The sequence below is a fragment of the Salvelinus alpinus genome, chromosome 21, assembly GCF_045679555.1.
Source record: "Salvelinus alpinus chromosome 21, SLU_Salpinus.1, whole genome shotgun sequence".
Taxonomy (NCBI): Eukaryota; Metazoa; Chordata; class Actinopteri; order Salmoniformes; family Salmonidae; genus Salvelinus; species Salvelinus alpinus.
The window spans coordinates 9,697,810-9,724,666 of record NC_092106.1 but is presented as its reverse complement, the minus strand read 5'-3'; the positions used below and the strand labels follow the sequence as shown (position 1 = coordinate 9,724,666).

At 43.3% G+C, this 26,857-nt stretch overlaps 1 protein-coding gene and 1 long non-coding RNA gene across 4 annotated transcripts; one reads left to right on the top strand and one right to left on the bottom strand.

Annotated features, from left to right (window-relative positions):
* Window positions 1-1,779: 1,779 nt before the first annotated feature.
* Window positions 1,780-19,575, bottom strand: LOC139547773 (nesprin-1-like). Of its 3 annotated transcripts, none has more exons than XM_071356836.1 (12): window positions 19,543-19,575; window positions 19,256-19,337; window positions 8,898-9,208; window positions 8,486-8,636; window positions 8,151-8,333; window positions 7,867-8,004; window positions 7,438-7,632; window positions 6,930-7,149; window positions 6,658-6,758; window positions 5,738-6,004; window positions 4,116-4,174; window positions 1,780-3,647 (listed from the first exon to the last, which is right to left on the bottom strand). In XM_071356836.1, the coding sequence occupies exons 3-12, from the start codon at window positions 9,173-9,175 to the stop codon at window positions 3,422-3,424; spliced, it is 1,818 nt and encodes a 605-aa protein (XP_071212937.1). In that variant the 5' UTR covers window positions 9,176-9,208; window positions 19,256-19,337; window positions 19,543-19,575; the 3' UTR covers window positions 1,780-3,421. The 3 variants fall into 3 exon arrangements, with proteins under 3 accessions (XP_071212937.1, XP_071212938.1, XP_071212939.1); XM_071356837.1 differs by lacking the exons at window positions 19,256-19,337; window positions 19,543-19,575 and adding exons at window positions 14,139-14,264; window positions 14,904-15,019; XM_071356838.1 differs by lacking the exons at window positions 19,256-19,337; window positions 19,543-19,575 and adding an exon at window positions 14,904-15,034.
* A 5,013-nt stretch (window positions 19,576-24,588) lies between these two features.
* LOC139547772 (uncharacterized) lies at window positions 24,589-26,162 on the top strand. The gene is made up of 2 exons (XR_011669602.1): window positions 24,589-24,874; window positions 25,199-26,162. It is a non-coding gene; the product is annotated as an uncharacterized lncRNA (long non-coding RNA).
* Window positions 26,163-26,857: the final 695 nt, after the last annotated feature.

Below are 26,857 nucleotides of genomic sequence, written 5' to 3'. Positions count from 1 at the left end.
GAGGAAGAAGAAGGATGAGTACAACCACAAGCACACCATCCCAACCGTGAAGCATGGAGGTGGAAACATCATTTTTTGGGGATGCTTTTCTGCAAAGGGGACAGGACGACTGCACCGTATTGAGGGGAGGATGGGGCCATGTATCGCGAGATCTTGGCCAACAACCTCCTTCCCTCATTAAGAGCATTGATTATGGGTCGTGGCTGGGTCTTCCAGCATGACAACGACCCGAAACACACAGCCAGGGCAACTAAGGAGTGGCTCCGTAAGAAGCATCTCAAGGTCCTGGAGTGGCCTAGCCAGTCTCCAGACCTGAACCCAATAGAAAATCTTTGGAGGGAGCTGAAAGTCCGTATTGCCCAGCGACAGCCCCGAAACCTGAAGGATCTGGAGAAGGTATGTATAGAGGAGTGGGCCAAAATCCCTGCTGCAGTATGTGCAAACCTGGTCAAGAACTACAGGAAACGTATGATCTCTGTAATTGCAAACAAAGGTTTCTGTACCAAATATTAAGTTCTGCTTTTCTGATGTATCAAATACTTATGTCATGCAATAAAATGCAAATTAATTACTTAAAATCATACAAATGTGATTTTCTGGATTTTTGTTTTAGATTCCGTCTCTCAAAGTTGAAGTGTACCTATGATAAAAATGACAGACCTCTACATGCTTTGTAAGTAGGAAAACCTGCAAAATCGGCAGTGTATCAAATACTTGTTCTCCCCACTGTGTGTGTGTATATATATATATATATATATTTTTTTTTTTCTTCTATAGGCTCCGGGGCTGTGAAATATATTGCTGGTGCTTTAGCAGGAATATAGAAAACAAATCACTTTGCTGCAGAGAACCATATCCACACAGAAAGAAAAAAAAAGTTCCTTTCATCTCAGCTTTTACTAGATTGGCCTAAAAACATTGGCCAGTAGTGTACAGTTAGAGAAGGATTCAGGGATAAATCCAGGGGAATAAAGCAGACATTCTTCACACTGGCTTTTACAGTATGCACACTTGCTGTGCAAACAGTACACCACAGTGTCAGTGCCTCTGATAAGTACATCAGAAGTCAGTTGGAAAGGTCTGTTTAACCAGAATGTCTCGGGGGACAAGTCTCATTTACTCAGCCGCCTGAGGAGACACTGGGCCCGCAATGCTTGTCCTTCAAGGGAAAATAGCAGCATTTACTTGTTCCGTTTTTACAGTCATTTGGCCGGTGGCACCAGATACCCTGCAGTATATCTCGGTCCAGAGTCCAATCTAGCGTGCCGTGCCCTTCCGTCTTTACACAGGTCCTAAATTATATTGTTAACAGTTGTGCCAAACACACACAAACCAGCAATTTGTTCTCTATATCGACTCCCCCTCTTACGAGTCATTGGGAAAACAGGACAAAACAACCAAAAAGGCATAGATTGAAAACATCACAATTTGCCTCATTAGCATGGGTGAACTGAGTGGCCCTGTTAGTCAAGACTATGTCTCCTCTTTAGCCACACAATCCTGATTCCCTGACCCTATGCATCAGAATTCCCTTTCACGGGCCAGCCATGGAAAGGTCATCTGCAAATTCTTCCGACATTCACTTATTTGCGTACTAATTGAATTTATAACATTCTTGGGTGCATTTTTTGCATGCAACAGTACAAAACCCCCTTTCAGTTCACCCACTAGCCCAGATACTTGCAGGCCATCGCACTATGGCGAAATCAGAATCACACGACATACCATTCCACACACACACACATTACAGAGTAGAAGAAAAATAGATCTATACCCCTCTGCTTGTTCTCACACTGTTCTTTAATTTCATGACGCATGTACAGATCTTGAACTCCACATATATAAAAAAAAAAAACTGGAATCCTTTACTGTATAAAGGGGAAGTTTAAAAATCATCCATGAAATGCAAGAAGCTGAGGAATCTGATTTGAAGAAATCTGATTTGTTACACTTCACTACATTTCCACGCTGATACACACTGGACGGACAAGAATCAAAACTCCGTGCAAACACTCCCCCACAAACAAACACACACACCTACAAGCATAAGGCAAACATATTCCAACATTTTCAGATGAGGTGCATGTACCTCACATAATATTATGGAGTTTTTATCCATTCACTTCTTAAGACTGACATTACATTTGTGACATATGGATGAGATCCAGGATTGCATCCACTATGTCAAAACATAAGCATTGACCATAAACTACTACATAACCCATACAGTATGTTTAGAGGCTTACACTGTAATCACTGGCCTCAGATGCGTTGGCTTTTTGCCTGATTGTTTTCCAGCTGGACTCTGTTGGCATCGCAGCAGATGTAAAAGAAATTCATTGAGTTTAAATTAACGACCCACGCACATGCAAACAAGGTCACACACACACACACACACACACACACACACACACACACACACACACACACACACACACACACACACACACACACACACACACACACACACACACACACACACACACACACACACACACACACACACACACACACACACACACACACACACACACACACACACACGCACACACGCACACACGCACAGCAGCAGCACAAAAGGAGTGCTAATTTATCCTAAGTGCATTAGCCAGGTCACCTATCCCATTGACCTACAAATGGGTCATCTCTGCAAGTCGCCCTAGTAAATCCGAGCTCGGGCATTCAGTATCATTCATTTGCAGAAACCCCATGTGAAATCGAGAGCTTGGGACTAACGATTACCTGCAAAAAGATGATTCTGAGATAATTGGCTTCAAAGTTCCAAACTCTCAATGGTTTGAAAGGTGTCAGCAATGTTTGTCTTGTATTCTTTTGAATTTAACAAGATTGGGGTGTTTAGAGTACTATATAGGTAGAGAACATTAAACAGAACAAGGCTTGATCAATAACTCAATTTGGACAAAAATGCAGATAGAACCAATAGTCCCAAGCGCTTGCAATATAGAGTGCAGAATAAATCGAAAGCTCTCTCTAGCTTTGACATAATAAATATTGATATACAGATCATTTCAAATGCCCAAAAGAGAATTGCTCAAAGTATTTGCCGTCATTAAGTCGTCCATATAGATTATAATCACCACATAAATAAGTTACAAATCCATCATGACAGACCAATCAACAAAAGTGCTACCCTGGCATAGTAAGACATTATGAATGCCATTAGAGATGAGCTACTTCTGCCAGCAGGATGGTGGAGGGATTCAGATAATAAATACCAAGGCCACATTTTTATTGGGCCTAATAGTTCTTAATTTCTCTCTTTTCTCATACGGCCTCCTTGTTAATGCCTTACTCATGGTTTTGAAATGGAAAGGCATTCTGGGACTGTCCCCCCTGAATAAGGTGTGTTCAGGGCTCACCACGGATTTGATGTGACCACCTTCTGGGACACTTTTGTCCCTCAGGTTGGCGGGGGCCCGTTGACGTAGCTCAGGGCCAGTTGGAAGGTGCGGGCAAAGGAGTTGGAGCGGTGGCACTCTAAGTCCATGAGGAGTGTTGTGGGCCAGACCAGCAGGGCTAGGAACACAGCCAGCAGGACGACCAGGAACACTAGGCTCCTCAGAGTCTTTAGTGCCCCCAGGGGCCACGAGCTGCACTGGGTTTGTCTGTCAGGGCACTCATTTGGCCTAGAGGAGGAAGGAAATGGATAGAAGGAGCGTGATAGAATTACAAAGTCTCAGCATCGTTGAAGTCAGAGGTTGTTATTGACCTTGGGGACTGGGAGTGTGTGCTGTTTATAATGTCAATAAATCACATGGAGTGAGATTTGCTATCTTCTTCTAATTGGTGTTGAGTGGAATATCAAATGTCACGACGGGTACTTGCAGTGTTGTAGTTATGAAAGTTAAGCCTATTTGAGTGCATCTACGTATAATAAGTAAAAACTATGATAGTACAGTAATATAAGTTGAACCAAAGCACTGAATATTAAAACATATAGGCTGCGTTTACACAGGCAGAACAATGCTGATATTTTGCACAATTATTGGCAAAAGATCTGATTGGTCAAAATACAAATAATTGGGCAAAAGATCAGAATTGGTCTTCCTGTTTAAAGGCAGCCAAAGTTTACACGTGAATAAGACTTTACTCACAGTTGCTCACTATGGACCACCTCCCATGAGGCATTGCAGTGCAGCTCTTCCTCTGGAGACTGGCAGAGAAACAGAGGAATCAACAGAGAGAGGGATTGTGTGTACACACACACAACCCGACAGGGGATGCATTCATTTTGGCCTCTGCTCTGTAGGCCTATACAACTTTTTACAAGGCAGCTGGCAAAGGTTTTTACTTTTAGTGTGATCTGCATGCATACAACCTGCCATCTTCAGTACATTGTTGTACCCAAAACTGTGGCTTCCCTCAGAGCAACCAGCACACTGACACACATACACAGAGCAGTTTGGGTTACGGCACAGGCTAGACTCATTCTACATGCAGTGTTTCTATGCAACAAAGGCCAATTGTAAATTAAAAGAGATGTCGAGATGTGGTCCAATGAGGTTTCCGCGCCCCCCTTCACCCCCCCTCTCTCATGGGACCAAACCACCAGCCCCTCGTCTGCCCCTCTCCCTCTATCCACTCACTGGGTTCTGACGACCGCTCGTGGCCTATGGTGTGTCTTTATTCGCTCGTCTGCAATTACAGACATAAAAAAATCCAGTTAACGCTAGAACGTTCCGCCGTCCCTGTAAAGCTGCCAATTAAGCCACAAGCGCAAAGAAATTACAAGAGCCCCTTTGAATTGGAAATGGTTACTCTGCAAGGTGAGGCTTTGCAGTGAAATCAGGCTTTCCATCAGCACAGCGATTCACTTTCTTATGGACGTGTCCCCCTCTGGCGAACAGAATGCTTTAGTCAGGCTGGGCTTCAGACAGCTTAATTAGAAAGAAAAAAGCACCCTCCCAAAAGAACAGAAGGGAAATGTTCCTGGGCTGTTTCTGTTCTGGTGACACTTAAAACGTGGCCTCTGCTACACCGATACATTTATAAATCTCAATTTTATTGTTTTGTTTACGAGGGAGACGAGGTATAGGATACTCTTTGTAGGCGATGTGAGACTCCCAAAATAGTGGGCAATGAATTTAAAGCTGCATGCAATGACACAAAACACTGAGTGTGGATGATTCTATGGATATTCACTTCGTGATGCCACTGAATTCTCCATGCATTTTTGCAAATATTGAAAAGGAAAGTCGATTCCTAGAGCTAGTCATAGTGTAAAAAAAAAAAAAAAAAGTGATCCTTTTCCACAAAGCAGGTCTGCATAGAACCAAACACCTTTGTGTGTATGTCTCACTATACATGCCCCTCTCTGGACCAATGCTAGTAAAGAGGAAAATAAGCAGAATCTAATCAGTGTGGACGGTCAGGAGTCTTGTGGAGGCTCCAGGGCACATCTCTCAGCTGTTCCAGAAAGCTACACACACACACGTGAAGATTCAAATGTGATGCAGTACGCTGCTCAATGAAGGCTACTGTTGCTAGCAGCTCATTCCTCCAACTTTACTCATTTCAGACTGCAGCGGCTATAATTTTTTGGGTGTGGGCAAAGTCGAATGTCCTCAAAGGATCAGAGGGTTTCTGTCTAAGTCATTATTTCCACCAATAAACTGAGATGACAATGAATTCTAATTTGGAGGAGATATTATGGGTCAGAGGGCACACTAGATCAGTCTTGAAAAGGCAGAGGAGTTTTACTGGGTTTAAGGCATACCTTCCCAGTACTGTCGGTCTGGACTGCCTTGGAGCAGGCTCTGCGCTGTTGGACCGAGGGGACCCTAGAAGGGACGGTGTGTCCATGCGTCTGTCCCAGCCAAGCGCTGATGCGAGCAGGGTCAAAGGTCACAGGCTCCGGGTAGGGTCCGTCGGGCGTGGAGGTCATCCAGCAGCCAGAGAGTAGAGGTCTGTCATCTCTGACACTCTGGGTAGTGGGAGGTGAGAACACCTCTGGACCTGCATACTCAAACCTCCTCTCCGGCCTCTGGAAACACCAGCGACAAATGAGGATAGATTGTGTAATTTTACCTGGAATGAACTAACACATTTCAGTGAGGTTTTCTGCTTTAATATGCAAAATCCTCAGAGGCTTTGATGTCTTTATATTGCTGGCTTAATCAGATGCTAAAAATCAATCCTACACTAATGTATCTTCCACTATTAATTCCAATGGGTTTTGGTTTGAGTTCAACAGCAGTGCAACACAATCAGTATTATATTAGTCACACCAGCAAAACAAAACTTCTCCCTACTGACACCGGTGATAATGGAAGTATTGGCTTTAGGGTTAACTGGAAACAGAGCACTAAGATTGTTTTCTCACACACACACATTCTCCACCTCTCTCTCACACACACATTCTCCACCTCTCTCACACACACACACACACAATAACTCCTTGTTAATCAAATTGAAGAACAACATTGTGCCTCATCATAATTTCAATGGATCATTTGTTTCACCCTGACAAGCGGATGCGCATACTTCAGTATACACCAAATTCCTTTGCCGGTTGAACACAAGTTTACATTCCTGATAATATTGCAAAAACATGTTGACCTGCGTGTGCCTCTGAGCCTAAGGGAACAGTGGCCGAGCGGAGCGCCAGAATACAAATCAGTAGGAGGAGCTACTCACCATGTCCTCTGCTGCGCTGTTATTTAGATCAGACTGAGAGCCTATGGAGCTGAGGTAACTCCGCCTCTTCACACCATCTCTTGCCAATGGCTTCTCTCGATCTGTTTGAATGACACAAGCACACCTCAAATCTGGTGCCAAGCCTCACCAACGCACATCGAAAACAATGACGGCGTTAATCATTTAAAATGTTCTCATGGTATCCCAATGTTTGAGGATAGAACACGATAAACTTTTCATTTTAATCCATAGTAAATTATTTCATTGCCTACCTGTGTGGGCGCTGAAATATGACAAGCCAACGTCGTATTGGGAGACGGGGCCCCCGATGTCGACGGAGGGGTCCCACTCCAGCACCATGTGGTCCAGGTTGGTGGGGTTCCGCTGGTCTGGGGCACTGCCCTTCTCAAACACACCATCCTGCTCCAACAGGACCTCAGACGGACAGCCGGAGTCAGAGGCTTGAGTCAGTACCCAGTCATCCTCATACACCTGACATGGAGAGGAGGGAGCAAAGGAGGAGGTGTAAGTGGAAGGTAATAACTATAAGGATGCTATAAAAACACAATAATGGTAGAGTTGTTCTCAGCATTTGGCCTGGAACAGCTGTTCAGAGCCAAGAGAGAAATTGACATATTTCACAACCCAAAAGTCACCTCGCTTGTCTTCACTAGCTTCCTTTAACCCATATATGCCTTTCAGAACAGCGGACAGAAGCTTAGAAGAGCAGGGTCTTAGAGTGGCAGGTGCAGTTAAAGATACAGGTTAAGCAGACCATACCAGTCTCATGCTGAGCAGGCGTGTGTGCAGATGGCCCACTCCCTCAAATACTTGGGCACAGTAGAGCAGCAGCTCCTGCAGCCCCGCCTCGATATCTTGGGCGTCCTCTGGCTCGCTCCTCTGGATTAGCGCCTCACCCCGCTCCAGGAGACAGTTCAGACGCCCCGCATTCTCCCCCACTGCCTCCTGGAAGCTCTGAGGCCATACACACAGCACAGTTAAATCAGAGAGGAAACATTTACCAGGGGAAAGGCCTGGTACTGGCATCAGGTAGCAGCAAGTCAGGGACAGTTAATGGGAATTACAGATAAATTACCAGGTAAAGTACATGCAAAATTATGTTAGGCACAAGTGAGGACCGCTGATTGCGTGGTTAGATTACTTGGCTGGTCAGTCCTGTCCAGTACAGTCCTAGGCCATGTCCTTTACCTGCAGCTCCCGCATCTTGTCACAGGTGTCCCTTCCAGAGAAGTGCTCCACCTCGGTCAGCCTAAGGTCCATGTCAGCAAGCCACACAGCCATCTCCTCCCTCTGGCCATCAAACTCCTCCCGCTGGGACACACAGTGCTGGGGGAGGTGCAGGAGAAGACAGGGTAGGAAAGAGAGCATGTGAAGCGAGGGGGGTTGGATGTAGCGCAAAAAATAAATGTCCCTTATATACACTGCCTTAGACATCTGTGTGATGGCGGAAGGGGGTATCTTGCACCTCTTACCTTGAGTCTGCGGCAGACACTCTCAATGGTTCCATGTAGGCGGTCCCAGCGCTGACCACAGTCCTTGGCCATGCCCAGCAGGCGTGACCGCATGGCCCCATCAAAGAGCCTGGTCAGGGTCCTGTTCCTAAGGGTCAGACTGTCCAGCTGCACCAGCCGAGCCCCAGCCTGGGTCCTCAGGCTCTGGGAGGGGAGAGCACAACAACTGGGGGTTTAGATAGAGACTTGTTGTTCTGTCTGTTCTATTATACAGGTGAACAAAACAGTGCTGTAATAACACCACCAACATGGGGCTTTAGATGGACATTAGACGGCCTAATCTAGTCTCTTTTTACCTCAAATTTCTTGAGCTCCTCCTTGGCAGTGACAAAGAGCACATGGGCAGATCTCGGGGAGTCGGCAGACTTCTCAGCCAATTGGAGCCAGTCGCAGAGAGAGGAGCACTCCTTCATGAACTCATGCCATAGCACCCATTTTCTTTCCAACCTTTGCGAGATAAAACAAACAAAGGTCAGACTGGTAAACAGAAAAGCACATCGATTAGGGTAGTATGGTTCACTGCTAGGAGAGACTGCAGAATCGCCCTGTTGATCAATATAATCTACTATCCATTAATTAACTGTCCACGTTAATTAGGTCTTAATCCTTCAAATCAGCAAATACACTTGAGAAAACCCCATAGGGGTCAGAAGAGAAAACTAATGTGTTGAGGAGTTGAGAAAGGGGATTTTTCTGATACACACTCACTGGACACATCCATCCAGAGACAGGCTTCCATCTTGGATCAAGCAGTTTCCCAGTGGCAGACAGTCTTGGGGCTCCTCACTGATATCTAGTAGAGGCAGGAAGTGGGACTCGGAAAGTAGGGGCTCAGTGTGCTCTAGGATCAGGTCCAATCGCAAGGGGCTGTTCACAGACTGGGTAGCGACTCGACGTTCAACCTCTTCCGACATTATGTCACTTCCTGTGCTGCAGGGACAATGTTGTCCATGACTACCGGCTGAGAGTGGCACCTCCACAGGCATCTTGGGCTCCACCTGTCACCTGGGCAGCTCCACCTGTTTGGGGTGGGAAAGTGTCGCTGCATTACAACACTCCGAAATGAGGTGACAATTACAACACACATACTCAATGCAATTCATTTGAAAGCATTTTTCACAGTAACAATGTCTATAGTATGTTATCAGATGGACCCTACATGCTTTTCAATGCACTCCGTAAAAAGGTGCGATCTTTGGAAAAAAAGAAAATCAAGGGTGGGATGTCTTGGAGCACTCAGTGTTGGGTGAGCACCTGAGTTAACCCATCAGGGTTATTCATATAAGTAATTACAAACAGAGTTCTGAATGACTGCCCAGGAATTGAGAGAGACAGCGCAGATGGCGCGTAGCTGAATGCCTCTCCCAAAGTGAGGCAACTACCCGAATGGCCAAGAGGTAATTTTCTGGGCCATCTAATCGTTTTGTAGTAGCACTCCCTCTTATGAATTATGACTCAGCAGTTCAGACCATTCTAAAAAGGGGTTAGGAGCTGAAAACAGAGGACGTTTTCACATTACAGACTGTTGGATAGGAAATGAAAACAGTAAAGAGTAGTCCTTCGGTCCCATCAATGTTGACATTAACCATTTCTGCCTGCCTTTAGAAAATCATACAACAAAAGCTGAGGGTGTGTAATTAAAGCAGTCTGAAACATGCACTTGTCTGGTCAGTGCATAGGAGATGTTGTACCCACCGTGACTATTAAAACCTACCCTAACCAGAAACCGTGGATAGATGGCGGCATTCACGCAGAACTGAAAGCGCGAGCCACCGCATTTAACCATGGCAAGGTGACTGGGAATATGGCAGAATACAAACAGTGTAGTTATTCTCTCCGCAAGGCCATCAAACAAGTGAAATGTCAACAGAAAATGTTGCAATTCAACGGCTCAGACACGAGACGTATGTGGCAGGGTCTACAAACAATCACGGACTACAAAAAGAAAACCAGCCACGTCACGCTTCCAGACAAACTAAACACCTTCTTTGCCCGCTTTGAGGATAATACAGTGCCACCGACACGGCCCGCTACCAAGGACTGTGGTCTCTCCTCTGTGGCCGACGTGACTAAGACATTTAAGCGTGTTAACCCTTGCAAGGCTGCCGGCGCAGACCAGCTGGCTGGTGTGTTGATGGACATGCTTCAAGATGGCCACCACTGTTCCGCAACCCAAAAAGGCAAGTGAACTACAGGACTATCGCCCCGTAGCACTCACTTCATCATCATGAAGTGCAGAGAGTCTAGTTAAGGATCATATCACCTCTACCTTACCTGACACCCGAGACCCGCTTCAATAGATCCACAGACGATGCAATCACCATCGTACTGCACACTCCCCTACCCCATCTGGACAAGAGGAATAACTATGTAAGAATGCTGTTCATTGACTATAGCTCAGAATTCAACACCATAGTACCCTCCAAGCTCATCATTAAGCTAGAGGCCATGGGTCTCAACCCCACCCTGTGCAATTGGGTCTTGGACTTCCTGACGGGCCGCCCCCAGGTGGTGAATGTAGGAAACACAACCACTTCACTGATCCTTAACACTGGGGCCCCACAAGGGTGCGTGCTCAGCCCGTTCCTGTACTCCCTGTTCACACGACTGCGTGGCCATGCACGCCTCCAACTCAATCATCAAGTTTGCAGACGACAACAGTTGCAGGCCTGATTACGAACAACAAGATAGCCTACAGGGAGGTGGTGAGGGCACTCGGAGTATAGTGTCTGCAAACCAACCTCTCACTCAATGTCAACAAAACATTGGAGATGATCGTGGACCTCATGAAACAGCAGAGGGAGCACCCCCCTATCCACATCGACGGGACAGCAGTGGAGAAGGTGGATAGTTTTAAGTTCCTCGGCGTACATGTCACAGACAAATTGAAATGGTCCACTCACACAGACAGTGTGGTGAAGGCGCAACAGCACCGCTTCAACCTCAGGAGGCTGACGAAATGTGGCTTGTCACCTAAAACCCTCAAACTTTTACAGATACACAATTGAGAGCATCCTGTAGGGCTGCATTACCACCTGGTACAGCAACTGCACCACCCACAACCGCAAGGCTCTCCAGAGGGTGGTGCGGTCTACACAACACATCACCGGGGGCAAACTACCTGCCCTCCAGGACACCTACAGCACCCGATGTCACAGGTAGGCCAAAAAGATCAAAGACAACAACCACCCGAGCCACTGCCTGTTCACCCCGCTACCATCCAGAAGTTGAGGTTAGTACAGGTGCATCAAAGCTGGGACCGAGAGACTGAAAAACAGCTTCCATCTCAAGGCCATCTGACTGTTAAACACCCATCACTAACACAGACGCTGCTGCTTACATACAGTGGCGGTTCTAGACCATTTCAACTGGGGGGGGGGGGGGGGGGGGCAAGCTGGGGCCAGTTGTACAGTCAGAGGGGCCAGTTACATTAGACGTTATTGTTGTCATCGTTTTCTTCACTGCATTGCAGGCATTAGCAGGCAAAATACCATGTTCATAATCATCATCGTTGCCACTGTCTAATAACGGATGTAAAAAAAGAACGATAGCAAAAATTAGTTATGTAAAAATGATTTCATACTCCACATTTAGGGGGGCCACAAGGGGGTCCAAAATTGTTGTCACAGGGGCACTGCCCCTCCCCCTCCCCCCAGAACCGCCACTGCCTACATAGACTTGAAATCATTGGCCACTTCAATAAATGGATCACTAGTCATTTTAATAATGTTTACATATCTTGCATTACTCATCTCATATGTATATACACTGTATTTTATATCATCTTGCCTATCCTTTACTTAGATTTGTGTGTATTAGGTAGTTGTTGTGGAACTGTTAGATTACATGTTAGATATTGCTGCACTGTCGGAACTAGAAGCACAAGCATTTCACTACACTCGCAATAACATCTGCATGTGACCAATAACATTTGATTTGATTCATGCAGGCCGGTCTGTTTAATCCTGATTGTAGGCCCGGTCTGTTTAATCCTGGTTTTGTCTGTCATCTCTACAGTATAGTATAATAGTTTCTCTTTCCTTCTTTCTCTCGCTTTTATTCAGTGATTGACGGCACATTGGGCAGCAGCCTGTCAGGTAACGTTTCAGAGTGGGCACAGGTTTCTGAGGCTGTCAGATCTTTGATCGTGAATTATAAACAGAAAATATTGGCAAAAAGACTCATGTTTATCTAAATACCATTTAGAGCAGTGATATTCAAAGTCGGGGTTGTGACCCCTAGTAGCATCACAGGGGGAACTTACTTCAAAAACAAAACCTTACGAGTACAGATCATTGTATGGAACAACAAATGTTTTTTGAGAAAGATAATTGTATTTATTGGTTTCTTTCATTTTGATGTAATCAATTGTTGGTTATTTGTTGATGTAAAAATGTAAATTTGTCATTCAATTTTGGGTGGGATCGCAAATAATTATTGGGGCAAAAATATGGGGTCCCTGCGAAAAACAACAACATTTGAATACCACCGATTTAAACATTTATTTTTTGCATTCATTAGCTACTGAGGATACTTTTTGATGCAGTCTTCTCATTGTCATTCATAACTCATTTCCATGTTGCCATGCTTCAGGGCGGAAGGCATGTTGCTATGTGAAAGGAATGACAGCTCCTTCCAGGGGAAGTAGAACAGTGTGGAGGATGTTTCCAATACACATCACTGGCAATCTGCAATCCCACTTGTGAGCGTCCATCGACCCAACTGTCTATACTTAGTATTCCTTTCATATCCTCTTGAGGAACAGTCAGGATTGCAGAAGTTCTTTAGTCAGTGCAGAGATTTCACTATCAAGTTTGAACTCTTGGCAAACTTCTTACGTGGTTCTCAGTTGGTTCATTTGTGTGGCACAAAGCTGTGAGAAACTCTCCATTTGAGCCAACCTCTCAGACAGTGACATGCCCACAACTAATGACTAAACTGAAGTCCATAGGTCACAGAGACTGCCAGGAAAAAGTTTATGTAGGGCAGATGTGAGACCAGGCTGTCGGTGGAGTCTGAACTACTATCATGTGTGATACAGTTATGGACAACATCAATAAAATGGAAGGGGATGATTATATGACCCAAAAGTAAATATTGCTTATCTTACGGTGACATGAAACAGGGAACACAAGGTTCACATGGTTACCACTGCGTTATGCCAACCCAATCTGCTCACATTACTAGTGTTGTCAATCAAAATGTCCCGTAAACAACTTGATTGAGATGCCCTGGAGACTTAACACTTCATAATAAATTAACACAGGAGTGTTCTTTTCCATGGCAGTTCTTTTTTTTTTTATGCAGTTAAATAGAAATCCAGATTGTGGAAGTAGCCTGTAGGCTCTTTAAGAATTCCCTCAGCCTTGGAGGCCGATAAACCACTTCTTCACACTGCCCGGAAGAGTTACGAGGGCACAACTGTGGCCCTGGTATAAGAAAATGCCAAATAGATTTCCCCCGGTCCCTTACCTGCTGAATATGCCAAGGAAGGTTGGCTACTCTGGTACCGGGGGCTTATTGTTAATCATTGGCAAGTCAACGGACCTCTCCGGACTAATGTCACACTTGATAATCCGGCACAGCAGACTGCTGCCGCAATGACTGGCCTGAGGTTGACCTCTGCCCTTTGACTAATCATCCAGAGTGAGACAGGGAATAACACTACCAATCAGACAGATTTATCAACGGTCATCTTCTCCTCTTCATATTCAGATAGAAGAGAACGCAGGGCTTTCAAAATGGCTGCCAGCCATTGGTTAAATATGAATATGAACACCATGAAACGTCCTTTTCTTTTTACGCGAGAGAGCAGCGTCAGTCAGTCGCATCTCAACATTCATAAGCGTGTGTGGCTGACTGCTCCATTGAAAGAGGGCAAGGAGTCACTGGATTGGGCCTCGGGGCGATGGGAGTTGAAAATCGAAAGCAGTTTTATTACTTTTGTACCTGTTAGAGGAGCTCAGTCCATTCTGGAGTATAATGGAACACGCAGATGTCACAGCTTCTAAAGGGCACTCGTAATTTCTGCAGGCTGGGAGGGAGAGAGGGCTGGGCGGCAACGAGGCTCCAGATCTATGGTGAGAGGTTAATCAATTCTCCAGTGTTGAATAGTGTGTGTGTGTGTGAGGGGGTTAGGGTTGCAGTATATGATGGAAGCTGACAGCCAGTAGTTGAGTAACATGTAATTCCATGGGGACTCGGGTCAGAAGCTCAGGTTTCGAGACATACATGCCTGTATCATATACGCCCTCCATAAAAAAAAATGTCATGGTTAGGTTTCAGTCCCCCTCTAGACAGCACAAAGGGCAGGGGGCTTCTCTGGCTGCAGGTGATGATACAGTCCCAATAAATAGGCTACTTCTCAATGACATTACATTTACTCTGTTAAAACCTTCCTCTTTACAGTATGGCAAAGGCCATCTGTGTATATAGTACAGTCCTAAGACACTGGATGTCAAGTCACCATTTCTGCACAGACTAGAGTAACTACCTGCCCATGAATACATGAATAGAGATATGACAAGTAAACTAATGTCAGCTTACGCCCACAATGTGCATGAGTCATATTACTGTCGTGGTAGGGGTGTAGAGGGGCAAAGCAGATGCATATTGATAGTTTTCCATAACAATACCAGCATTTGAATAAGTGAGAGAGCTGAATGAACCCAAACAGTGAAACTGCTGTCTGCTATGGAAGAAACAAAACTATACCTCTCCGGCTCAGACAAAAGGTGAGCTGTTGACGTCATCAGCCAACGATTGCCCAGACGAGCCCTGCTGCGCGAGACACATGAAAATTAATGACAGCGTCAACACAGCCATTAAAGCGTGATTGGCCGCTGACATTTCCTTGATGGATGCTTCGTCAGCTGACACCGGTAGCATCCTGGACCACCTGACGGACAGGCTGGGAGCGTGAAGCAGGAACATTACCAGGGAAAAGAGGATTGTTAACCTGCGGAGTCAGTCTGCTATTCAGTCTTTGACAGAAAGTATCAACTGTCATTTGCCTAAATATTGACTCAACCTCCAGGTCACGTACTGCTGGCTACATGTTCTTAGCGGGACAGCGTTCGGGGACAATAATTAATTGGCAATTGCATCCTTTTAGCCGTCTGACTTGCGGTGGACACAAAGTTTATAAGCAGCTGGGACAGGTCATTCTTTGTACGGGTGTGTGAAGGCAGCTCCTCTCCTCCTCTTCTGAAGGTGAAACCCCCCCCCCCCCAAAAAAAAAAACAGCTATTGGTATGCAGCTCCCATGCCTGGAGCAGAGGCTCAGGGCTGAACAGACCGAGGCACCACACCGCTGCATGAATCACATTTATCTGCCTGGATACTATTAGATGGGCTCTACAGCACCACCAGTGACCACGTAGTTAGTCTTGCTCAACAAAACTTAACTTTGACTTCAGCACTTTTTAGTCCATGCCAACTAGTTCAGTACTTCAACAACACGGAGGGCGAATGCAGTTCAGTCGAAAGGACTAGGCACAGTAGGCAAAATTAAACAAATAGCAAGTACAGAGCCATTGGAAACATAACATACTATTTGTGAAAAGTGACAACTGTGCACGTCACCATAGCTGAAATAATGACATCTTAACAAATACACCTTGATCTATTCTCATCCCAACAGTTAGCATGCCTATCGACACGTTTACAGTGCCCGTCTCTTTTGCAGCATGTCCGACCACTTCCTTCTGTGCCATACCGCGGGCAGAGTGAGGAGCAGCAGCCGTGGGGGACATCTGGTGGGACAGCCAGTGAGGAGCAGCAGCCGTGGGGGACATCCGGTGGGACAACCAGTGAGGAGCAGCAGCCGTGGGGGACATCCGGTGGAACAGCCAGTGAGGAGCAGCAGCCGTGGGGGACATCCGGAGGGACAGCCAGTGAGGAGCAGCAGCCGTGGGGGACATCCGGTGGGACAGCCAGTGAGGAGCAGCAGCCGTGGGGGACATCCGGTGGGACAGTCAGTGAGGAGCAGCAGCCGTGGGGGACATCTGGTGGGACAGCCAGTGAGGAGCAGCAGCCGTGGGGGACATCCGGTGGGACAGCCAGTGAGGAGCAGCAGCCGTGGGGGACATCCGGTGGAACAGCCAGTGAGGAGCAGAGAAAATGGAGCGCAGTGCCACGTCTTCAACTGCTCCCAACCCATCCCCCTCAAACTCGCTCTCCTCACCCCAATGGCCCAGAGACTGCGGCCATTGTCTCGGGAGCACAAAAGACTCACAAAGTGAACAAATGTGCCTTTCTGCTGTCCGGATGGAGTGCGGAAGACAGGCCTGGGACACCTGATCTATCCCTCCATCTGCACAGAGAAAGAGGCAGCCAGGGAGAGAAACTCACCGTTAGTCACCCCTGAACTGATCCAAGATCAGAACACTTAAAACAGTCAGTTGTGGGACAGGAAAGGAGCAGGTCCAGAGGAGAGATCTGGTGACCCTCGATGGAAACTTTTTCACCCTCCAACTAAGTCTCTGCATTAATTGAGGGAGAACGAGAAAGAAATGGCAGAGACAAAATGGAGGGCGAAGCAGAATAAGAGAGAAAGGAGAGAAACACTGATTGAAAGACAGAGGGACAGATAGGAGAAAGGGTGATAGAGTGAGTGAGTTGTGTACTGTAGTACCGAGACTGTAGTATTCAGCCCTCAGTGACTGAAAGACAAATATTAGTTTGTAACACTACTGCACTCTAATAAAAAAAACGTGGTTAAACATCAAATACACTACAAAAGCTTTCTCATATTTCATAGGCTGCTAGAATTACTGAGCCTTCCCTACCAATATTTACTAAAAAGGTGTGTTTGGAAACAATGCTACGTTGGTGAAATCCGACCCCATGTTTCCAACAGCAATACCGCAGTCTTTAGATTTCAAGTGTCTGTATAAAATGCCTAAAGTAGGTGATGAGTACAAGACAACAAAGACAGAAAACAGAGAAATTACGTGAACACAATGGAACAAGAGGCTTGGCCCGGGAACAGGAAGAGACTGTGTGGTCAAGTACACTTTAGGTTACACATTATGTTTGGTGTCAGATAAAATCTCCTTTAATGAGGGCTGTATCTAATGTTGTGCTTGATCAGGCATGGGAAACTGGTGCTCTGGATATCATAGCTATACTATCGCTAAGAGGAGAGAGAGAATAACCCCAGTCACACAAGAGAGCCCAGGACTGAAGAGTGAAGAGTACAATGGCTTTTGGGGGGGGGGGGAGGTCATCTTTGTTCAAATGCAGAGCACATTCCTCCGTTAGTGACCGCACCTCTCTTTAGGGTGACCATCATGCAGCCACACACAATGCCATATAGGATATGGGAATGGAACTCAATTCTTAGAGGGCTGGAGCACTCAATTAGACTCAGTGGTTCGCAATGTTCCTTGTGTCCTACAATTCATTTATAAGACATTATCAGGGGAAATGAACATAATTAAATGTGTTTGGCTAAATAACTAAAAGAGCAAGCTAATGAATGCAACGGAAATTGACTGGAATAAAAATAAAAATAAAAAACTTTCTGGAAACCATTTAGAGGCCTGCGATGGACGTCTGCAAGAGGGGCATAGACGGACAGATAGACTTAATCAAAATGGATGTCTGGACAGAAACCAAAATAAATCACAATACTTTAGAGTCCCTGTTATACCATACATTTTTGGTTATAGGAGAGCAGCAGGTAAATGAATCCGACCCTGAATCCAGTTGAGAAATCTTTGATCTGTTTATTTTCCCTCTCAGCTCCATGTAGGGAGCTTGGAGTGATACTCTACTGCCAGATGATATTCTTCAGGAGCTGAGCCCCTGAAGAGGGGACATTTTGTGATTAAGAGATCTGTAACCTTCAATGATGAGAGGGTATCATATCAATACCGAAATGAGAAAGGCCTGCAATTCTCCTTCTGATTAATGTCCCTACACCCTTTATCTCTAGGTCAGGGATAGTAAATTAAATAGCTATCTAAGATATCCTGATAGACGTCTGCTCACAAACTCATGAGTTGGGTTTCACAGACAGCCCGTTGTCAGCTTTCTGGTCCAGGGCCTGGCACTTGTCTGAGGGATGTTGCTGACTGATTCAGTAGTTAATTAGCCGACACCAATTTCTTCAGGTCAAGCACTGCTCAAAGGAGCAGAATCATTTTATCTAATTGCTGGTCACTAATGAAAAAAGGACTGTCAAAGGGCTGTGAAGATACACTGCGATTCCCATTAGGCCAATAGAAATTTGCTTTAGTCACTGGCATTACAAGGTTTAGACATCGGCCCGCAAAAGTGATGTGCAATTTGTTGTGTAAAAGTACTCTACCTATTTTTATTTCACCTTTATTTAACCAGGTAGGCTAGTTGAGAACAAGTTCTCATTTACAACTGCGACCTGGCCAAGATAAAGCAAAGCAGTGCGACACAAACACAGAGTTACACACGGAATAAACAAACGTACAGTCAATAACACAATAGAAAAAATCTACATACAGTGTGAGGAAATGAGGTAAGATTAGGGAGGTAAGGCAATAAATAGACCATAGTGGCAAAATATTTACAATTTAGCTATTAAACACGGGAGTGATAGATGTGCAGACCTTGTGAAAAGAGCACAATTTTCAGTGAAAATTAGATGGCTGAGGAGTATTTGGTTCCACTAGGAGTTGTAGGTCCAGCAGTAAAGCTATTGATGCCACATCCTCAAAAAGTAATAACCTCAGGGCATGACAGGGAATTCACTTGTAAAAATGAGTCATGCATACTGTAGTTTCATAGTACAGCAGCCAGACAGTAACCGGTTCCTTTTGAAAACAATTTAAGTGGAAATGACACTTTAGGCCTACAAGTTAGTACTACCTGAGATAAACACCATTCCTGTCTGCTCTTGGAACTTGTAATAACAACATTCGAATTTCGTCAATGTTAATGCCCCACTTTGTCTCTCGCCAAACAAAACGAGAATGAAATAACATGTTATAATTTTACATTTTAATAGACCTACTCGAACGTTTAAACTATGTTGACGTCAAAAAGCCCCAATAGCATTGAGAGAGTGAAACAAACGGGCAACTTACGATTCTACTTCGTCTGGATTCACAGGTAGGATTCATACAGCTGGGAGGTCTTGACACTTGGAAGCTCCATTTCGCTTGATACCTAAATATGACAAACACTTATTCGAAATGCGGCGGGACGTTTGTGCACGCTTAAAGAAACAACCATAGGATGTCATTTGTGAAGTTGATCTGCTTTCTCTTGTAAATGTAACAACTATAGAAAGAGCACGCCGGCGTTATGAATGTAGCAGGTAACTTGACCTGTCACAGGTAGTTTGAAACCACACCCCTCGCGTTCTACTCACCTGCATTAAACTTCCGTCTACCTGAATGTATCACGTACTGACAATTCACAAGCAAAAATAGGATCTATCAAAAAATATTGCCTTATCCATTCTTTCATAACTGAAAAATACAGCGGACAATTCAATTGAAGTTTCCCTTATAGATTTTTTAAAACTCATAAGGTTATTTCCAGACTGTGATACAAAAAAAAATCAAAGACAGATGTCTCGATCATTTTAAATAAAATTAAATAAATGCAGACGTTTACATGTATTATACAGGCCATGTGCACAGCTCTTCTACCCCTTATATGTAATTATTCAAATGAAGGCATATTGTAGGCCAGTTACATAAGGATGGTATAAAAAGAGGTTGAAGTGGCTTGTATAAATGTTTTATTCTAAGCTGCAGTCATTTTATACTCATATGAGTATAACTTAACTGACTTGCCTAGTTAAATAAAGGTTAAATAAAAAAAAATGAGTATATTATCATTTTCACCCCAGTTGTCTTGAACACAGAGAATATCTTGGTAAATCTATTTGGCTCAGGCCTCCAGAAATAGTGGAGTGACTAGTATAAAGATGTGACTCATAAACCCCATGATTTACAGTAGATCCTGTGCTTTTAGGGGACAGTGAAATAAGATAGGTATTATACAGATTCAGGGTGCATTGTAATTGTATTTGTGTCATTAGAGAAGGCACAGACTCACACTGTACTAATAGATAGCCTTTTACATTGATGGCTTCACTCTCTCAGCTCATGTCTTAGAGGAGGACTCAGTCAGACGGTTTTCGTTGGTGCTTCAGCAGAAACAGGGGGAGTGAGTGAGAGAGATAGAGATTATATGCTTACCGCGTTCCCACTCTCCAACCGAAGCTAACGTCAAATCTCTTTTTAACAAGGGGAGAGGGGAGATGGGGGAGAGGCAAGGCATGCGAGATAACTTAATGAGCACGTCTGAATGGATTACCCACTCTGCTAATTATGACAAAAAACACTGTAAATATACATCAGAGTGGTTTTACTCTCCATACTCTCGCTCTCTGTTTTAATTATGTTATGGAGTGGGAAGGGAAGGGGGCTTACCAATTGGCCTTTCCGGAGAAACAAAAGAGAAGGGCCACTGGTGAGGAGGCCACAGGCTTCCTTTCGACAGGGTGCAGGGAGGAAGTTCATCATCAGAGCTTCACAGAGAGAATGAGATGGCATCTCAGTAGTCAATACAGAAGACGATTACAGCCCTAACTGGACGGTGTGCGTTAACTCTTTTTTCTACCTGATTTGAGACACAAGGAAGAAACCTAGTTTGAATGGTCTTCTGTGGCCAACTTAATTAATTCCATTGAGATATGTAATGTGCAGTTAGTATTATAAAGTGGACACTGCATTGCCTCACATGGCAAACAATATATAGGTTTTGAGCAAGGTAGGCAGTCAATGGCAGAGTAGGTGGGATAGTCGTTTAGCGAGGCATGCCGAGTGCAGAGGTCTGCCAGGGTTCACAGCAGCATCAGCAGGAAGGCGACTCAAACAGCGGATCCCTTCCATTTATGGAGAGTACTTCCAGGAGACACAGCCTTTAATAAAAGCCACATCTAATGGACAAAATGTCCGTACCTGGTCTGGCCTATTAACCTAGAATGAAATGGTGCCCCTATTCTGTTGATGTTTATGCTGATTGCTCCTTCCAATGTAATTCACAGCCTTCTCTTTGTGACTGACTTGTCTACTGCCTTTGTCAGACTTAGCACATCTATAGGAGTTCTCTAAAGCATGGAATGTTATGTAATGGCTGTGGATGGTATTATAATTTTGGGGCATGTGTATCGCCTACTACTGCACATAGCCTGAACTACACTAGACAGACAGTAGGTAGGCACATTGAATCTTTGATAAGCAGAATCATTATCTAAAGTGGGCTTGCAAATTGAGCTACTTTTCCATGCATACTTGATGTGATACTCACATAATATTCACATTCCTTGTATGGTGACGAATTGAAGATCAATTATGATTAAGTCATTGGCATTGATTTGTAGAGCTAAAACATGAGAAAATTACTATCATTTCGAGCCATTACATATCTATTACTAGTGTGAGACACAATTTACAGTATGTAAGCTATTCTTCAGGCATTAAGATTGTTTTTAAGATGCCAGTTGAACAAGTCACATCATCTCGATAACCCCAAGAGGATATCATTTCTACAAATTAAACCCAGTAATAAACACTGAGAAAAAAATATATCTTTAACATGAACCCTCCCTCCCTATTTTAGAGTTTCTTACTCCCATTGGAAAAAGCTGCAGTTGTCAGCTCAGGTCTTCATCTCAACCAAGAGTAAATATTTTAGCGTTACACTTAGCGGGAGAAAGGCAAGTAGAAGCCTTGGTTAGCCTCCAAGCTGATTGAATCTTAGAGGAGTCAATTATTTTTTGAAACATGTCAATGCTGTGCTTTGTCAGGGAGGAATGCTTATGCTGACCAAAGATGTCTCTTAATTTGCCACGCAAACAGACATTATGTATGACTGATTGATTGGTGCAGAGGACATAATATCTCATCGGGGAAAAAGACTCCCTGTATTTTGATTATTCAGTTTAACGAGATTGGCCCTGTTGGTAACATATTGTACAATATGCACATTTTATTTCTGTATTTCACGTAGGTTGACTTTATGAGAATGAGGTCATTTCTGGGTTAAAGCCCAAAACTCTAGAATAGTCAACTCTCAGTGTGTCCAGACGAGGAAGCTGAGTGATGACGTGAGTCTTGTTAAGTGAATGCTTGTCCAAATCATTCACAGCAGGCAGAGGAAGTCAGGTGAAGTAAATTGACATTGAAGGGTAATATTTTGTCAGAGGTTGTACCTTGAAACTAGGGTACTCGGTAGTAATAATGAATCCTTGTAGCAAAGGCCTGACATGCTTTCTCCTGTCTGATTGTGTTTGTGCAATGATGTCCGGTTTCACATGCAAGGATGTCATATGCTTTTCTTTGGCAGCATGTACAATGTTACATACTGCAATTGTCAAGACAATGTAACCACATAAATGACTACGTTAACCATAGAATCCCATTCATTAAACATTAAACTGCCACTGGGAGACAGATCACTCCATTCAAAATGTTGTTTTTTATACATACGCTCCCATTTAGAGTTCATTGTTACATATAGTTTTACATATAGTTTAACATCAAAGAGCCAGCTATGGTCTGGTTTCTTATCTCCCTCATTGATGACCATATGAGTTTCTTTACATTGATGTTGGATCACAGGGAGTAGGATGATTGATCTGCACACTAGTCCCTTTTGAGTCCTGTCAGTACTGTCAGCATTTGCAAGTCTAAAATGCCTGAGATGACACCTCTTTTATCTAAAACATGGATTTACATATAACCTACACAGATCGTATGCCATCTAAATATCATATGGATACTTGTGTCATAACTGAGTTCTAACAGACACATCTTTCTTTGAACATAAACAAACCTTTGGTCAAAGGTCTGAATGGTCATACATAATGTATTCCTAACGATACAGTATGATTTTAAAACAAATTTCCCAAATATTATTGATATTCCTATATAGTATCCCCTCATGATTGAGGATGCACTGCCTCCTATGTACAAAAAACGGACCGTATGTTAGTCTATTGGACAGATATGAATAACGTACATAAAAAACTAATAGAAACGTTAACCTATACTCGGTTATTTACGTAGGGATTTACAAAGCATCTCTGATTGGCTCCAGTAATTGACTGGAATGGAGTAGGCTAGGCGCATTACTCTTGATCCGTTCAGTGCATAAACAGTGACATGTGCCGTCTCACACCACCGATCAAAAGAAGGTTTCAAACACGACAATTTGTGGATTAAATATTTCACAAACGTTGTTCGTGGATAGGATTCGGGTGCTAGTATCGGGTAGTTGATTATTTCCTTGTCTCGTTGTGAAGTGTTTTCGCTTTGCTGAATTGATTGTGCTCGTGCCCTACTTACGCTTCTAATCAACAAAGTAAACAAACACATTTTTAGTCTTTAGGAAAGGGCACCACCAGCTGGTTACAAAGATAATTGCAACATATTTCAGACAAAGGCCATACATAACTGGGTTATGAATAACTATGCCAACAAAAGGCTACTGTGAATGCGCACAAAATAATTTTGACGTTGAAAATGGAAGCCTGGGTAGCCCACATATATGAAAGATCATAAGACTCACTCATGCGACTGTCTTTTCTTGGCTACAGGTGTAGGATCTTAATTTGAGCCAGTTTGCTACCGCAGGAAAATAACAACGGTACTACAGGAAATTTGAATTATTATGTGCACTATAATTAGACATTTTTGTAGGGGTTGATGCAATTTTCGTAAGGGAAAATCAAGTATGACATTTCAAAGTGGAAATGAGAAACTTCAGAAGCCTTTTAAACCTCAAATACACTACAAGTTATACAGCAAAAGGGTGATCAAATTAAGATCCTACACCTGTATTTATATTCCTTTGCGCGTAAAACCTGTGTACAACCTGTCTATGCGTAAAACAAACAGTAGGCCTTTCTTTCCCGTAAGTCTCTGTAGTATGTAGTGACACCTAAATGCACTGTACATAACCTAGCCTATTATTTAATTTGATAGCACATCTGACATTATAGTCTGACACCATTTTAACATACATTATTGACATGTTAATCCACTTTTACATTAAAAAACGCATAAACCCAGAAGCACCATAAAGTTAGTATCCTCCGTTTCGACCGTACTATCTAATCAGTCAATAGACAAATTCCAAGCAATCACGTGTATTACTTTGATTCAAGGGCATCAAAGTCATTATCCTTTGAACCAAAGATATATATGTTATTTTATGATGAGCCAGGACCGTTTGAGATGGACATTTTCAAAAAAGGTGAATCCATGATGCGTCATTAGGCATTTCCTTTAGTACAAAGGAAATGTAAATAGCATAATAATGAGGGGTTACATTTTACAGCTACTCTTATTTTTGAAGTGTCAAGGAGGAGTATATAATCTGGGGTTCATCATAAAAGTGCACATTTGAAGGACCGTTACCTTGGTTGGAGAGGTGAGACAAAAAGTAGCCCTGAGCACCAACCTAACAATTTTTTAGGGACTTTTAACTCTGAGCATGGATGCGACAAAAATCTCAAATTTAAGTATCGATCGCATTTTAGGCACTGAAGAAGGACCTTCTTATCCAACTGAATCTTTACAACATTTTGGATGGTTGTCTGGCATCTTTCTGCACGGACACTCAAAAGGACATAATGGAAACTGGAAATATGGTATGCCGAGGGATCTGACCACCGCCCACATGCTGTAGGTTCCGACCATATCACACACGTTTGATTATAGTAGAAGTTACTTTAGCTATGGATCATTTAATTGTCATCATGCAGATATAAACCTGTATTCTAGTGCAACTCAAAACAGAGTTTTCAACGATGGAAGAGGTGATATCGTGTTACATTTGATTATTTCACAACATTGACTGTCGAGGCCACAAACTATTGAACTGTAGTGCTACATTTTACAAAGTATTAGGCCTATTTTTCAAGACCTACCGTTTTTTCTTTCTCTCTCTTTGCTTGCGACTACTTAATCATGTTTTTTTTTAAATGTTTTTTTTATTTTTTATCTCAGGCTCTCAGCCTCTGTGCACTTACTTGCACCAAGATGGAAACCAAAGAAACCGGGGCAGAATGCGCACGGTGTTCATGGACAGCCAGACCAAACAATTGGAGCAGCTGTTCGAATAAACAGATTAATTTACACTGGTGTGGAGGGACGGGCCTAAAGCCAGGAACACGGGCCTCACGGATGAAACCGTTAGGGCAAGAGAAGGATACGTTTGCTCTTAACTTTGAAGTTGTTTAGAAAGTGGTTGTGAAACTGTAAGTTACACGTTCTTTTCTGGACTTCTCTAGGTATGGTGAAAAAAACGCCGTGCGCGCCGAAAGAGGCAGAAGAGCGGCACCAAGGCCAAATCCCCAGATTTGACTACGACGAAAAGAGATTTGCAAACAGTCTAACAACCGCAGCTTCCAGGGAAACAGCTTCCCATGATTCTTCAGATGATAACAAGCACATTTGCTTTCTTTACACTAATTTATGTTCACTTGAGTTCATAGACCATTAGGCCTACTCACCATTCACAAATATCCCCAGAACAAAAGCAAGCAACAGAAAATGTAGAAAACAACATCAACTTTTAATAGATTCATAGTCAGAGTTGTAATTATAAGCATTTTCATGCTGAGATACACCGTTGGAAAAAGAAACTTTCAGAAAATAAAGAGCATGCAATGAATATTATTCCTGACACTATAATAAATCCAACATTACAGCCCCCTTTACCTGTTTTGGGATACAGACACCAACACACTATAAAACTAAATAAAAGTACACTTAGTGAAATTATCAAAATATATTTTTAACAAACTGCTATGACATGTCTATGAAGAAAATTAACCATTGTTGAGATCAAGTTTTAGAATAACATGTTTAAAAAAAATAATAATGACAGTACACCACTTAATAAGATTATATCAATGTTCATAATGTTGAATAAACAAAACATTTGAAGAGTGGAGGACTCATCAATGTAGATTCTTGTCATGTTGTTAGTTGTGGAGAAAATAACAAAGTGACACATTAGTGACATCTACTGGCATATTGTGGTACTTATTATGCTACCAGAGCGTAAAGGTCAGGCAATAACTACACCATTTTGGTCACTTTACTTGAGCATTAAATCTGCCAGTCAACCAATTACTCAACTCGACCATTTAGTAAATATAAACAATGTTGCTATACTTATTTCTAATGACATTTTCCCAACATAAGTAGTAAAGACAAGACATGGTGATGTATTCTTACTCATTATCAAGCACTTCAGTATGAGGCGAGGATGATTTTCTTATCTACTAAACAATGCTGACAATAGTAAAGAATCTCTGTCCTTATTGACACAATGTCATTTTAGTATATTTGGCTAACAGAGGATTTTAACAAAGTGAGCTGTCCTGACAAAGTTTGCAACACTTTGTGTTGACATAGTCATAATTAAATTGAATAAAAAAGGAGAAAAGTTCCAATTGCCACAGGTTCCTATGTATCCCATTACATGACTGAGGTGTAATGAATGAGTTTCTCTCAAACTGGATATACTAATATCCCTTATTCAGATCAAATGAAGCTGAAGCTGACTCCCTCATAGCATCCTTGTTGTTCTGTGGCTCTCTTACAGACCTAGTCATAACCGTACACTAGCGATATCAAAACAACCACAGATTGTTGCGT